This window comes from Diplotaxodon limnothrissa, linkage group LG7 (assembly GCF_057381915.1).
Source record: "Diplotaxodon limnothrissa isolate DT_005_m linkage group LG7, D_limnothrissa_male_GT1.1, whole genome shotgun sequence".
NCBI classification, from domain to species: domain Eukaryota; kingdom Metazoa; phylum Chordata; class Actinopteri; order Cichliformes; family Cichlidae; genus Diplotaxodon; species Diplotaxodon limnothrissa.
Genome location: NC_140602.1, coordinates 15,989,839 through 16,004,899, shown reverse-complemented (window position 1 = coordinate 16,004,899; position 15,061 = coordinate 15,989,839). Strand labels below are relative to the sequence as shown.

Sequence of the window (15,061 nt, the reverse complement as noted above, 5' to 3'; positions counted from 1 at the left end):
TTTTATCTTAGAAGTTTCGTTTGTATGGTTTGTAATCTGTATGACACCATGATCATTTTTGCTAAGTTGCACAGTATGTTGACACTGTGACAGAAAAGTCACAGTTCAGCAGATTGTCCACAAGAGAGAGCTACTGTTGAGTTGTTGAGAGAGGGGGGGGGGGGGGGGGGGGGGGCAGGTTATGGTTTATTCGACATGTTTTGCAGTAAATGTACAAAAGTCAAACTGCAACTTTTTGAAACTTTAAATGTCACTGCTAAGGCTTCTCAGAATTTTATCGATTTATACGTTTTATAGGCATAGATGTAATATTGATGCTATATCAAGTCTTTTGATAATCCTTCCTTTAGCTTTTGCTTTGTAATCCCAGACTTGTTTGACATACAGTAGGTAAAACATGTTTTAGACCACATGCAGAAAAATAAAAAACCACAAATATTTTTGAAATCTGTCAAACACCTGTTTAAAACAAACAAACAAACAAACAAAAAAATTCACTGAACTGAAATTATGTTTTTATACCCAAATGTGTACCGGCATACCCGACCTCTCGAAGTCAAAAATTTGTCAAGCATAATTTTCGAGAACTACATATCATATTTTCTTTCTGTTCAGGAATACGAGCAAATAACAAAATAATATTGTTTTACTATTTTTCTGCTTTTTAATCAATATATAACAACAATAATTATATTTTAGCAATTTTCCAAATATCAGTTTGTTTAAAGTGCTTGCACATACTGACTGACAGAAACAGAAAAAATGATTTTCATAAATTATTATTATTTTTTATGTTTCTTCCTTTTCTGCGTTAAGCACATTGAGTTTGCATGTAATGAAGTGTCCTATATAAATCAAATTGCCATTGTCATTATTGTTAAATCAGGCCTTTCACTGCTCGGTGGTTTAATAAATTTGTTAACCGCTGCACGTAGATTTCAGGACAAAGTAGGGTTTGCAATTAATTTACAATTTTTAAAAAATATCCACATATATTGTTAAAAAATGTGGACAAAATAGTGGAAACAATGTAAAATGGTACAAAACCTACTGCTCTGTGATCTACAATATTACAAAAATGAACACATTTACCCATGTTGTTGTTGTGATGCTGTCTCTGCTTGAATGCAGTAAGATTGAAAAAAGATAAGTAAGAAGAGGGATGGCGTCTTGGATTTCATTGCATCATTGTTTGAGCTTTTAACCCATCTGTAATCTGGAAATCAGCGGCGCATTTCGCTGCTTCTGGCGGCTCCAGATTTATCCACATATAGATGGAAGGTCAGTGAAAGCCAGTTTGGAGCCAGTGCTGTAATCTCAGAGGATTACGCTATTCACACACTGTATGAATATTTATGAGTCATAAATGAGTGTAAAATTTGTATACTTACACCCAGTTTAACAGACTAGTAGACCCTAAAGGGCGTCATCCTTGTCGAGAAGCCTTTCCTTTCACTTATGTCGTTTTCTATAAAAAAGTGGATGAATTTAAAAATCATCTAAGGTGTTATACATGTGAATTACACATAAACATTTTAAAGAGAGATTAGAAATGACTGGCCTACTGGTTTAATGAAACTCTGGAGAGTGTGAAAATATGTGCTGAATACAACTCCCAACCAGTCGTGGCCAGCTGGATGCCCCTCGCTGATCCTGGTTCTGCTGAAGGTTTCTTTGTCGCCGTTTTGAGTTTCTCTGGTTTGTATTTTTAATTATTCTTGGTTTCATTCTGTATTCTGTTTATATTGTTTTGGTTCAGTTCCTGTTATCGTGTCTTTGGTTAAGGAGAGCTTATTTATATCCATTTATAGTTCCCCTCTTGCCTCAGTGTTTTTCCTCTGTCATGCTGGTGTGTCTTAGGTCTAAGTGTCATCTCCTGTCTTATTTTGATAGTCTCTTGTCTTGTGTGCATTGTATTCAGCTCTTCTTCCTCTTACTTGTTATTTTGTAAGTTTCAACCTTGTTCACACCTGTTGCCTGTTCCCTCATCATCAGTGTGTGTATACAGTATGTCTGTCTTTTCTTGCCCCATGTCGTGTTCTCCCTCTTGCTGTGTGCTTTGTGTGTTTTGTGTTTCCTCCTTCCTCTTAGAGCCTTGTTTCCTCTGTGTAGCCTGAGTTATTTTGTATTATGCATTTTGTCATTCTTAGATCAGCAGTAGAGCTGCTTTTGAATTTTCCATTTGTCCTTTTTGAGTCATGTCTGCCACACAGCCATCCCTGACATTCTTCCTGTTAAAAGGGAGGTTTTCCTTCCCACTGTCACTATCAAGTGCTGTTATATGTCATCTAATTGTTGGGGTTTTCTCTGTATTAATGTAGAGTCTTTACCTTACAATATTAAGTACCTGGTGGTGATTGTTGTTGTGATTTGGCACTATACAAATAAAACTGAATTGAGTCAACTCTGGGTGGGTCTGGTTTAAATGTTTTGAGCGGCATGTTACCACTGCATTACAGCACGTGCATGTTAGATTTTGCATTTCTGTGCTTGCCAAATGAAGGAAGTTGAACTATGACAAACTGATTATTTTTGACTTAGTAGTCCTTTAAGGTGAAGATGGAAGGAGTAGAGGTAGTGAAAGAGAACTGGAGTCAACTGTCTAAAGTAACGGACACTACGAGATGAGTGAAAAAGAGAGTGCAAATAGGGCACAATTGGGTGGAAATGAGTATCAGTGATAATATTTTACAGAAGTATGACAGCAGGAGTGAAATAGGTGGTTTACAGGATGCTATGATGTGTGGTTTGGACACAGTGACACAAACAAAAAGACAGCAGCAGGCTGAGCTAAGGATGTTAGGATTTACATTTGGAATGATCAGAATGGACTTGATCAGGAATGGTTTGAACATGTGCAGAGGAAGGATAGCGGATATATTGGACAAATGAGGTTGAAGACTGAACTGCCATGGATGTAATGAAGCAGGACATGCAGAGGGTGATAGTGGTGGTTGCTGGGGACAGGGTAAGATGGAGGGAGATGATCCACTGCAGCGACACCAGGAAAAAACAACTGAAAGAAGTCTTTCAAATTTAAGGTGGAACTTAGAGATTAAGTAAAAATGAGCCACGAGGAGTTTTTGTAAGAATTGTGTAAGAAGTCAAGAGAGACACTGCTCAGTTAAATTGAAAAGTCAAAAAAGGATAAAACCTGAAATAATAATGGGGAAAGAATACACAATGCAACAAAACAAAATAGAGAACTCTTAAATGCATTAGGACTATGAGATATTAAAAGAACAAAGTGTCTGGACAAGGTGATGAGCTACCACATGCTGCCAGGACAGCTTATTGCTTTTACATGTCTCTAGGATGGAAAAGCATTCTTTCAAAAGGCATTTCCCTATTGGGTGTTTTGATTATTTGCTCTGGCAATGGAAAGGGAGTCTCGACTGGGTTAAGAGCTCTTGAATGTGAAGGCCATAGTATATAAGATAAGATAAGATAACCTTTATTAGTCCCACACGTGGGAAATTTGTTTTGTCACAGCAGGAGTGGACAGTGCAAAAGTTATGAGGCAAAAATTAGAATACAATAAGAATAAATACAGTACACAACTGTACAGAATAGAATAAAATAAAATACTATATACTATATATATGACTCACATACTCATTAACCATTTGGTAACCTTTCATGTCCTGGATGGAGCTCATGTGTCAGTGTGGAAGACAGCACTGGCATCAGGGGGGGAAAAGAGATTTTTCTGTGAGTCTTAAATGCAAGTTGGTGGTTCTTAATATGAAGCCACTGGAAAGAAGGGAAACATCAAAAGTTAAACTAAGTTGGAAAACAAAGTAAGGGCAATAAATGAGAGTCTGCAGAAGCCAATGTTCTGACTGTTATTAAACGTCAAGTTGAAAAACTGTGTGATATGGTAGGTTTTTGACTCCTGAATTTGGGGGTTGAACCTGATTAAAAACTAAGCATCAAAGAACAGAAAGCATTCAAGTGTGACCTTAGATGATGAGACTACATCTATTTTACAGCACAATAACACACATTACAAAGCAATATCATAAGTATGGACCATCTTCAGATCCCCCCGCCCACCTGGTCCTGGATCACAGATTTCCTCACCAACAGGCCTCAGACAGTGACTATTTCATTCCCGGTGTTCCAGATCTTGCATTCGCAGAATCGTCATTTTCTGAATGGTCTTCTCTGTCTGTCAGTTTGACAAGATTAAAGACCTCAGCAAACAAGGTCTCCATCTCCAGTTTGTGCAAATCCATACATGTGTAACTATTATCTTAGTTACACAATTATTTTAGTTACACAAAAAAGAAATTTAAAAAAAAACTCTTCTGTCTGGTCTCGTGCCTCAGTGTCTCTGTAACACAAATAACGAGGCGCCATTTTTCTCATGACACCACCAATCAGCTCAGAGGGATTTATCAGGGTTAAAAATGACAAACGGGATTTAAAAGGAGGGAACATATCAATATTTAAAAAATACAAAAACAAAATAAAACACCGGCCCACTTTAACCCCTGGATTTGGCACATCTCATCTCTTTTTATATGACATCTCCTGGTGATTAATACATGAACAGGATTGCTTTCCATTTGTTACTGTTTTCCAGATACGACATCATCGGTATTTTGCACTGAATTTGAGCTGTCTCCGGGCCAAACAGATGATGGTGTCATGTTTGAGGACTCGGCGGAAGCTCTGTGATTAAACTGTGAACTAAACTTGCACCTGTGCTTTAAAGCGTAAACTTTGTATAACTCAAAATCTGGCAAACCTCCGTCTTTTTATCTGAATATTTCCCCCTGAATCTGAAACAACTGTCAAAATAAACATTTAATTCAAGCATCTCTTCACTCACCATTATTGCCCTCACCGCCCTATATCCTATGTCACTCAAAGGAAAGTAGTCCCGGTCAGTTACAGGCATAAAACCGGTCGCTGCGACAGGACTTGTGGCGCTTTGGTCTCTGCAAAGTTCACTTAGTAGGTGAGTAACAGCAGCAGAGTTTGTGTCTTCGAGATGGAGGAAAGGTTTAAAAGTGTAGAAATGTAGTATATTAGCTGTGTGGAAGATCAGAATCGTTAATGTTGGTTTTGCACATGTAATCCTTTAGATTTATCTGGTAATTATGTATATATGTAGCACGTTACCTGTTAATTAAGCAGCTAAAAACCAAATGTGTTCTTACTGAACTGCACGTTTAAAGAAACCGTAATCTCGCAATAACATTTATTAACGTTCAAATGTATCACCTTTCAGTCAGTGATTTGGGTTAGGAAGTAGCTGTTACACTTATTTATTTTATTTTATTTTTTGCTGGTTTTGCAGACAGCAAAGGGATCAATAAAGACTTTGATTTACTTAAATAATGAGTTAATAAAAATGTCTGTTGCTGTTTGATTATGACGTTGATGTTTCTACAGTCCACAAATAGCCTCAGCTGACTGTTATTTTAGGTGAATACAAAGGGCAGACATATGGTTTCAGCCCACCCACCACAAATCCATGCACTGCCCGACAACACACTTTTATCAAGCATGCTGCACTCCTCTAGGCTAAACAAGTGCAAGCTGAATCATATAAGTTTTACTTGTCTCTATAATGTGGGCTTGTGGACCAGCATTACACTTCAGGCATGAAACATTATTTTTTTCAGCCTCCTCCTCAAGTTTGTGCGGGTTTTTTTGTGTATGTGAATCAGCTTTAGTCGCTGTCAGAAGTGATCAGCTCCTCTTCTTTAACATACACTCATGCTGGAATGTGGGAGAGTGCAGTCATTCAGCCCCATACTGTTGTCCTTGCTTTTTGTGTCGGCTGTTCTCCAGTTAGCCAAAACTGGACTGTGAGAGGGTTGAAAGTCATCCACAGAGAAGTGGAACATTTAGTTTGTGTTGGCACTCTTCTTTTCCTATTACATATTTTCGGTCTCTTTTTTTGTTTGTACGCTCTTTTTGATTTTTTATTGTCTATATAAATTCTTCTTCAACTTATTGGTTGTAAGTGCAAATTCCATTGTGTCACGAGTAAAAATATTAGATGCCCATGAAAAAAACAGGAGATTTTCTACATAACCTGTGGTTGGTGCCATACACCAGAGTCACCAGGGCCCCGGTCGATTATCTTTCATGTTTCTTTCTCTCTCTCCAAGGTCTCTTCCTGCAGACACAGATCCAGCCATGTCGAAGCCAAAGGATACAGGCTCCTCTATCATCCACACCCAGCAGCTACAAGCTGCTATGGCAGACACCTTTATTGAGCACATGTGCCTGCTGGATATCGACTCTGAGCCGGCTGTGGCTCGCAACACTGGCATCATCTGCACAATTGGTCAGGCGCATTACCAAGGCCCATTGATTTGTGCTTATTATGTGTACAATCTGATTATTTTCTTCATGTATCTGCATCGAAAAAGAAACACGACCTTGGTGCAAAAATGTGATCATCTTGGGCCCGTGTCTCACTGTGTTCATTAACTGTCTCGATGCAGGACCTGCCACCCGATCTGTGGAGATGGCCAAGGAAATGATCAAGGCTGGGATGAACATTGCAAGAATGAACTTCTCCCATGGCACACATGAAGTGAGTGAAGGGTCAGAAATACTTTCTGCCAACCTCAGTTCCTTATTTGTTTTACATTAAATGTTCTAACCTGCTAAAGCCCTGATTTCACAATCACACACTGTGACGTCACAGATTCCAGTAAAGCCACATGCTTGACAGTACAAACCCAGATCGTCAAGTCAGTTTCTTTGCCCTTTAGAAGTGAGTCGGTGAGGATTTACCCTTTACTGCAGCAGCAGTCAGAGTGCCATTACTCCTGTGGCCTGGTGACCATCTGTAATGTGATCTTTGAGCCTCCTCTCGCCCCTTTGGCGCTCGGTCTGTCTGGTAGCTTGTGAACCCACTGTATCGTGGCCAGCTCTTCAGCCGACATTACACTGTTGACCCCTTGCCTTTAAAAGTCAAGCCTCTTTCCCTTTTTCACTGTCACCTGAGTGGATGAGCCGTCAAATGTCATCAGCTGTAGCAATGAACACCCACAGTTAATTTTTGGATCTTGAAAGATTAAGTATGTTAAAAAAAAATTCTCTCCAATTTAACTTGACTCAAAGTGGCTCAACAGCAGTCAAATAAAAAGACCTCAGTTTTATCTGTACAGCAAAGTGAATGTATGATTTCTTCTGAGGAGGGGAAAATACATTTGACCTCTGTGTTATTGGTGTCACAGTTGCCAGTACAGCTATAAATAGGAGTCACCCCCCCACAGCAACAGTATGAGGAGAAGGCATGTAGAGAAGCCAGTGACCAAGGACAGTAGTCAGAATTCACATCACTGTTTTTGTTTAAGTGAAAAATACATTCATACCTGTCATGTACCGACGTATGTGGCAGCTGTTTATGTACAGTTCAGCTGAACAATGTCTTCCTTTCAAAATATGTTGCACTTATAAATAAATATATAGTCACATAACCAGCACTGAGGCGTCACCTGTTGCTCTACTAACTGAATTTAGCTGTTTTTAAACAAAGGGTTTAAAAAATGTATAAATATCCACCTTTAATATTTTTGTAACGTTTTTAATTTATTTGCTTTTTAACCCTTTAAGACCTACCATAGAACCAAGTCCGCCAGAGCTGACTTTATATTTTTACATGCTGTAGTACCATCTTTGGGAGCATTTCAAGTTGCTATACATCAATACAACTGTTATAGCCCAAATTTTAATAATATGTCTGCATTAAGTCCATAGTAACTACATAAATTGCAAAAAAGTGCAATAAACTACAAAAAAAATTGAAAATTGTTTTGTTTTTTTACATATACTTCTACTTGGAGAAATTTAAGAAGTTTATCCCTCAAAACTTTAAATACAAAAAAGTTGCAAAAAATAGTTTACAACAACAGGAAATTTATTTTGAGTGTTATTTTTGTTTTATTTTTGAGAGATATAATTTTTATATACTGCTTTTTATGCAATTTTTGCAAAACTATATGTGGAAGGAAACCGTGACCTAGGACAAGCTGATGGCATAAGATGTAAGTACAACTCCTCCGGTTTCATATGCAAAAAAAATTATCGCGCTAGCTTACGTGGTTCCGGTTCTATGGGGATTTAAAAATAGTTACGCAAAACCTCCGACCGGCTTTAAAGGGTTAAACCATTGCAAGATCTTTTTAATATAACATCTGTTTTCATGCAGTACCATGCCGAGACCATCAAGAATGTCCGCGACGCAACTGAGAGCTTTGTACCTGGATCTGTTGACTACAGACCAGTGGCCATCGCTCTGGACACCAAGGGACCAGAAATCAGGACTGGACTTATCAAAGGCGTGAGTTCTTGCCAGATTACCGCAGCTCTAATGAAGCCAGTGTGAGCAACTCTCTCCTCAAGTCACTTCTCATTGTTTTCAGAGTGGCACTGCTGAGGTTGAGCTGAAAAAGGGTGAAACCATCAAGATCACGCTCGATGACCAGTACACAGACAACTGTGATGAGAAAATTCTGTGGCTGGACTACAAAAACATCACTAAGGTTGTGCAGGTTGGAAGCCACATTTATGTTGATGACGGTCTGATTTCCCTCAAGGTTAAAGAAGTCGGTAAGAGCACGAACAATTTGTCCGTCCTCCTTTCGTTCTGCCTCCAGTAGCTGAAATATTTTTTCTGTGCTTCCTTGTAACCGAAGGCAGCAATTACTTGATTTGTGACATTGAGAACGGCGGCACGCTGGGCAGCAAGAAGGGCGTCAACCTGCCCGGAGCTGCTGTTGACCTGCCTGCAGTGTCTGAGAAGGACATTCAGGACCTGCAGTTTGGCGTGGAACAGGGTGTTGACATGGTCTTCGCCTCTTTCATCCGTAAGGCCGCTGACGTTCATGCTGTCAGGAAAGTGCTGGGTGAGAAGGGCAAGGACATCAAGATCATCAGCAAGCTGGAGAACCATGAGGGCGTGCGCAGGTGGGTGGTGTAGTGTGCAAACGATCACAGCACAAGTCTGTCTTTTTGATGGTTGAACTTTTTTTCTTCATCCCCCCCCCCCCCCTTTTTTTTTTTTCTAAAAGATTTGATGAGATCCTGGAAGCTAGTGATGGCATCATGGTGGCCCGTGGAGATCTGGGAATTGAAATCCCAACCGAGAAGGTCTTCATCGCCCAGAAAATGATGACCGGCAAATGCAACAGGATTGGCAAGCCAATCGTCTGTGCCACACAGGTCTGTGATGGGAGCACGGATTAGTGGAGTCCAAATAAGTGCTTTTCTGCAGACGTGAAATGATGCAGTCTGTCTCTTTGTTCACATTAAGATGCTTGAAAGCATGACCAAGAAGCCTCGCCCTACTCGCGCTGAGGCCAGTGATGTTGCCAATGCTGTGCTGGATGGCAACGACTGTATCATGCTGAGCGGTGAGACAGCCAAGGGAGACTACCCTCTGGAGGCAGTGCGCACACAGCATTTGGTAAGATGGCTTCAGTGTGAATGTGCTCAGTGTAACCATCTTTAATACCAATATCAAAAGAACACCTGAAGGTTTTTGAATGTCTGATGTGAGAACTCCTCCTGTAAAGTTTGCCGCTGCCGCGGCAGTCACACTCAGTCAAATTGTTGTGTTTTGAGCCTGTGAGGAAGCTTTCATTATAAGTATAAAGTGTGTGGTTTATCTTACATGTGAATCTTGAGCGTTTGCTGCCAAACAGATAGTTTTTCAGCAACAGAAGGTTCACATGATTCAGATTAGACTTGCTCCTTTGTGCGTTCCTTTTATCTGAAGCTACTTGTTTCACTTTTGCACTCGTTATTGTCGTGTCTTGCTTACTAATCGCGAACTGTGTGCCTTGCGTCCAGAAAATTTATGCTCAGAATATGTAACATCGTTTTGTTCACAGGTTCCATGAGGGCATATCAGTAAAGTTTGATGATAATGATCAAGGCCATGAATGTTATCCACGCTCAAATCCAGAGAAATTAAAAAAAGACTGTAAACATAAGCACTTCTTACGATAATCAAGTCTGCCATGTCACGTACGTTACGTTTTTTAGAACAGGTATAATTCAGTTCAATTAATTTTTTCAATAATACGAAGAAAACAGAAAACCCCAACAATCATATGATCCCCTTTGAGCAAGCACTTTGGGGACAGTGGGAAGGAAAAACTCAGTTTAGTCCCCATGTACCAGCATCATTTCTCAAATGCTACTAATATATGGTAAATGGCCTGTATTTATATAGCGCTTTACTAGTCCCTAAGGACCCCAAAGCGCTTTACATATCCAGTCATCCACCCATAGGTGATGGCAGCTACATTGTAGCCACAGCCACCCTGGGGCACACTGACAGAGGCGAGGCTGCCGGACACTGGCGCCACCAGGCCCTCTGACCACCACCAGTAGGCAACGGGTGAAGTGTCTTGCTCAAGGACACAACAACTGAGACTGTCCAAGCCGGGGCTCGAACCGGCAATCTTCCGATTACAAGGCGAACTCCCAACTCTTGAGCCACGATCGCCCCCAAAAAAGGTCAAAGTAACCTGATATTTAGAATCCACATATCTGATTCCCTATATGCGTATATGTTGTAAATAAAAACAATGGCAGTAAGAAACGCAGTTATAAATTGTTCTGCATCGCATTATTATCACTTCGACCTTCAGCTCAATCTGTTGGCCTTTAAGGAAAGGTCAGAGGTCAAAGGTGGCATGACATCTCTGCCATCACATTGGGTTTTACTAACAGCTTGTTTCCCATTTCTTCAACCTTCTTTGCCCATCACTGCTCCTGCACTCCATCTGCTACCAACAGCATCTCCTCTTGTCTTCTGCGTGGTGTGATAGAGCTCAGCTTGCATGTGTCTGCAGTGCACAGCAACGGTCTCTGGACGCCGCAGCCATGGCTGTTGTGTAGCTTGATGTTTCACTTTGCTTTCAGGTATGAGGAACTCTGCACTAAGCCTAACTTTGGTCTTTGCTCCCACAGCTCAGACTAGTTGTGTATCTGCAGTCTGACAGCCACTGTAATCTGTTTTCACTTATTCAGATCGCCCGTGAAGCTGAGGCAGCCATGTTCCACAGGCAGGTGTTCGAGGAGCTGCGTCGCCTCACTCATTTGACCCGTGACCCCACAGAGTCCGTCGCTATTGGTGCCGTCGAGGCTTCTTTCAAGTGCTGCGCCAGTGCAATCATTGTGCTAACCAAGACTGGCAGGTGAGACTCCGGGAACATTTCCACCCAGTAAATCTCTGTAAAGCTGAGTCATAATATCCTCCCGGCGCCCACTCTCAGAGAAGAAACTGGGGCATTATAATATTTTTCTATCCTGCTGCCTCCGCTTCTTCTTGAACGCAAGCCCCCAGCTCGTTTGAAGTGTGCCAAGTTTCACTGCAATCACAATCTGTGCTCTGCCCGTGACCTTTTTGAGATCTGAACCCTGACATTTTACAAGTTAATTATAACTCCCTAATCGTTCTTCTCCACTTTAGAGTTCATCCTCCCAGCACATGGCACTCAGCACATACATATAGTCAACTGGGCTGATTTCATAATGATAATCCTATGAAATAACGTGGGCTATACTTAATACTTTTAAATAGTGATTTATATGACGGAACTAAATTATCTCCTGACTTTGCTGTTCAGATCAGCTCTGTGGAGATGTGTAGCATCTTTCAGCTCAGTGTTGGTTGTCTCACACCTTTTTGCTTTGCTCTGCTCTTATTGGTGGGCTCTTTCTGCCACAGTAGGTGTGTTCACAGCATGCTACCTACATAGTGTGAAACAGCAGATAGTTAGCAACAGGCAGGTAAACTAAATAAAGCATTTAGCTGCTAGAAAGCCAAGCATTTTAATCAGCAGTTGAACTAAAAGACAGATTGAGAATAAATATTAGACTTGCACTAATAACACTAATTTAAACTTCAAACGAATTTATATTTTGTTCCCTAACTTCTAAAATAAATAGCCAGCTATTTTATAACTGCTCCAAGTTATGTCAGAGTGCAGTGACTTATGCCTGTCACCTGCAGGTCTGCTCACATGCTGTCGAGGTACAGGCCCCGTGCCCCCATCATTGCTCTGACCCGCTGCGGTCAGGCCGCCCGCCAGGCTCACCTGTATCGCGGTATCTACCCTGTGCTCTACACCAAGACTGCCAACGACGTCTGGGCTGAGGACGTGGACCTGCGTGTGAACTTTGCTATGGAAGTTGGTGAGTGTCAGAGTTAAGAGGATGTTCTGGTAGTTCAGTAAAGCTGAGCAAGAGATTTTTGCTTGTTAACTTAATCTTTTTTTCCCTTTTTAAAAAACCTCTTTTTGTAGGCAAGCACCGCAAATTCTTCAAAACTGGAGACATGGCCATTGTTGTGACCGGGTGGCGCCCAGGGTCTGGTTACACCAACACCATGAGGGTTGTGCTGGTGCCTTGAACTTCATCAAAAAATATCACTTACTACTCGTCTGCAGCCCACCTTCCCTCCATATTGAACTTTGTTACTGCTTTCAGAAAGCTCTTCTGTTTATGTCTACAGACTCCATGAATAAATGTCTCATTCACTGTCTAAATCCTGCTGCTGGAGACTAAACTTTTTAGTGGCAACCCTTCTGGTGAACAAAGTGAACAACATTGCTTCTCAGTGCACACTTTAGCCTCTTTTCAAGCAATTTTTTTCCTTTGTTCATGGCTAGTGCAAATGTATCATTGTGAAGTGAACTGGTATGACTGGGTTTACATCCATTAAAAGGAACTATGTGATCAACTTTGACTCTTGTAATCACTGTCACTGAGTCAGCAAAATTATAACAAATAAGAAAACATGTTGTCAAATCTGAAAAAGCAGATAAAGTAAAAATAAACTACTAAAAAACACACTTTGGCAAACATTTACTAGCTGTGTTAAACAGAACTGCAATAACAAAACATACTTCCATTTAAACCTCCCACTGTAAACAGGCCACTTCCTGGAAAGCAGTCATCGAAAGGAAAGCACAGGATGGTGTCCTTTGCACTAGAGTGACAAATAACTTGATAAATTGTTTTTAGGATGTGAGCTTTAAAAGTTGACAGTTAAGAACAACAATTTCAAACGCTACCTGTTTTAAATGTGTAATAAGTGAACTACTGCACCTAGAAATGGCAAACACAATAGCAACTACAAAGAAATGTAAATTAATTGCTGTCTTTGTTGCTTCTTCAAATCTTAGTCTGTGCTTATTTATTATTTCTAATAATGTGTGTGTGTGTGTGTGTGTGTGTGTGTGTGTATATATATATATATATATATATATATATGCGTATTGTGTGTTTGGAAAACATGAAATTACTGTTAGTTTCAAAGTTGATGCCCTCCTTTGAAATTTCCATACTTCCCAAAGCCATCAAGGCGATTGGACTGCTTGTGGTGGGCTGCTGGGTTAGAGCCATTGTGATTGGTTGTATTAGTTGTGAGGATGAATAGGAAGCTGCTAGAATTAAATATCCAAAACTATTAGACTTTTTTTTTTCAGATTTGTGATTAAATTAATGCCAATCTTTAAGCATTAACTGAGGAAATCAGATATCCAGAAATCTCCAATGACTGGTGTTTCATGATTTTTAATCCCTGAATACTGCAAAGGGTTGATATAAAGAGAAATATTTATAAATTTAGAGTTACATAAAAGGACAGGAAAAATTAAGTAGATCATTATATGATAAAGCAATCTTCCAAAACCAGCTGATCTAGTGAAGTTATTTAAGGATATGGAGGATCAGGTCTGTCAGGTCTGTTAATAAAACTTTGCAGTAGCCCTGCATTTAATAAAATCTGTTTACTCACTAAACCAGCAGTTATCGCTCCATGAACGTGGTAGATAATTTCTTTGTATTGAGTATCTGGCAGATTATAATCCTGGTTATTTTCATTGTTGGCACCAGACAACACCATTCAGTTCTCAATTTCTAATCCGGCTTAAAGTCTAGAACTTTGCCATAATTTATTATCAGATTCTCGCACACTCTCCTCCTGGAAGGAATTAAATGGTTGAGGTGAGGGTAATTAACCATATGTCATTTTATTGCATTGAATTTGGAGGCTTAAATAAAATGTCTGTAACATACAGGTGACAAAAGAATGAGATTCGATGGCTAAAAGGCAGCAAAATGATAAATAAATATATGAATGGATGGATGAACGAATGACACTTTTAAGTTGAATGCACTCAAAATAACCTCTAAGCAAATGCCTGTGGCAGGCGGTTGGAGGAGAATAGTAATGAAGGATTGATCGAGCCCATTGGCAGAGGCTGGCTAGTGTCTGATGGTATCTCTTTCTTGTGGAACTCAGAGTCATTGCAGACCTCAGGCTCACCAACCGGGCAGCTAAAGCCACTGGACAGGATCCTCTGATGATCCGACCTGCTGACCAGCTCACAGTTTGTCACCGGCTGCAGGTCCACAAAGGTAGACGCATCATCTAAACACGTGAACTTATTAACAAGTAGAAGGATTTAAGAGTCTGGTTTTTAAAAGTAAGTCAGTTGATATACACGTTATTGATTCAGCATAGCATCACAAAGCAGCAATTGTTCAACAATACATGTCAAATCTTTCAAATATTGTACAATGAAAGAGGTAAATATGCAGCAATATGACCCATCAGGGGTTCTCGTTGATCTTGAGTCCAGGAAACTGCTTTTAGCCCTTTGACTGGTGCAAGAAACATTCAGAGCAATCTCAGTGCATCGCTGGTTTCAGGATGTTTTGATTATCGACAATTGCTTCTTTCTTTTTTTTTTAAATTCAGTTCCCTTGTTTTAATGAGTCTGATCTCAAATCAGTGCTTCGATTCACAGTACCTTTGCATACCAGTAAAAAAACAAGACAAAAGAACACACAGATTATTGCATACTATGCTAATGGCACACAAACCTCGGCTCAGGTGGATGTTTTGTACCAAAGTTATTGCCAGACTGAAATAAGTTGGCATCTATTGTGAAATCTGTCATCACCTTCATGTTTAAACACATTCAAAATGAATCCCGCTCCTCCCACTCACACATTTTCATTACATTCATTACTTAGATTTATTTTTAAATACTATCTGATCTGTGTG

General features: G+C 40.1%; 1 protein-coding gene across 1 annotated transcript; it reads left to right on the top strand.

Moving 5' to 3' along the window:
• The first annotated feature begins 4,910 nt into the window (after positions 1–4,910).
• On the top strand, positions 4,911–12,747 carry pkmb (pyruvate kinase M1/2b). Its single transcript, XM_085359340.1, has 11 exons — positions 4,911–4,966; positions 6,129–6,307; positions 6,468–6,559; positions 8,183–8,314; positions 8,397–8,583; positions 8,670–8,940; positions 9,045–9,195; positions 9,287–9,439; positions 11,014–11,180; positions 11,999–12,180; positions 12,291–12,747. Exons 2-11 carry the CDS (start codon positions 6,157–6,159, stop codon positions 12,395–12,397), a joined length of 1,593 nt encoding a protein of 530 aa, XP_085215466.1. The 5' UTR covers positions 4,911–4,966; positions 6,129–6,156; the 3' UTR covers positions 12,398–12,747.
• The last annotated feature ends 2,314 nt before the right edge of the window (positions 12,748–15,061 follow it).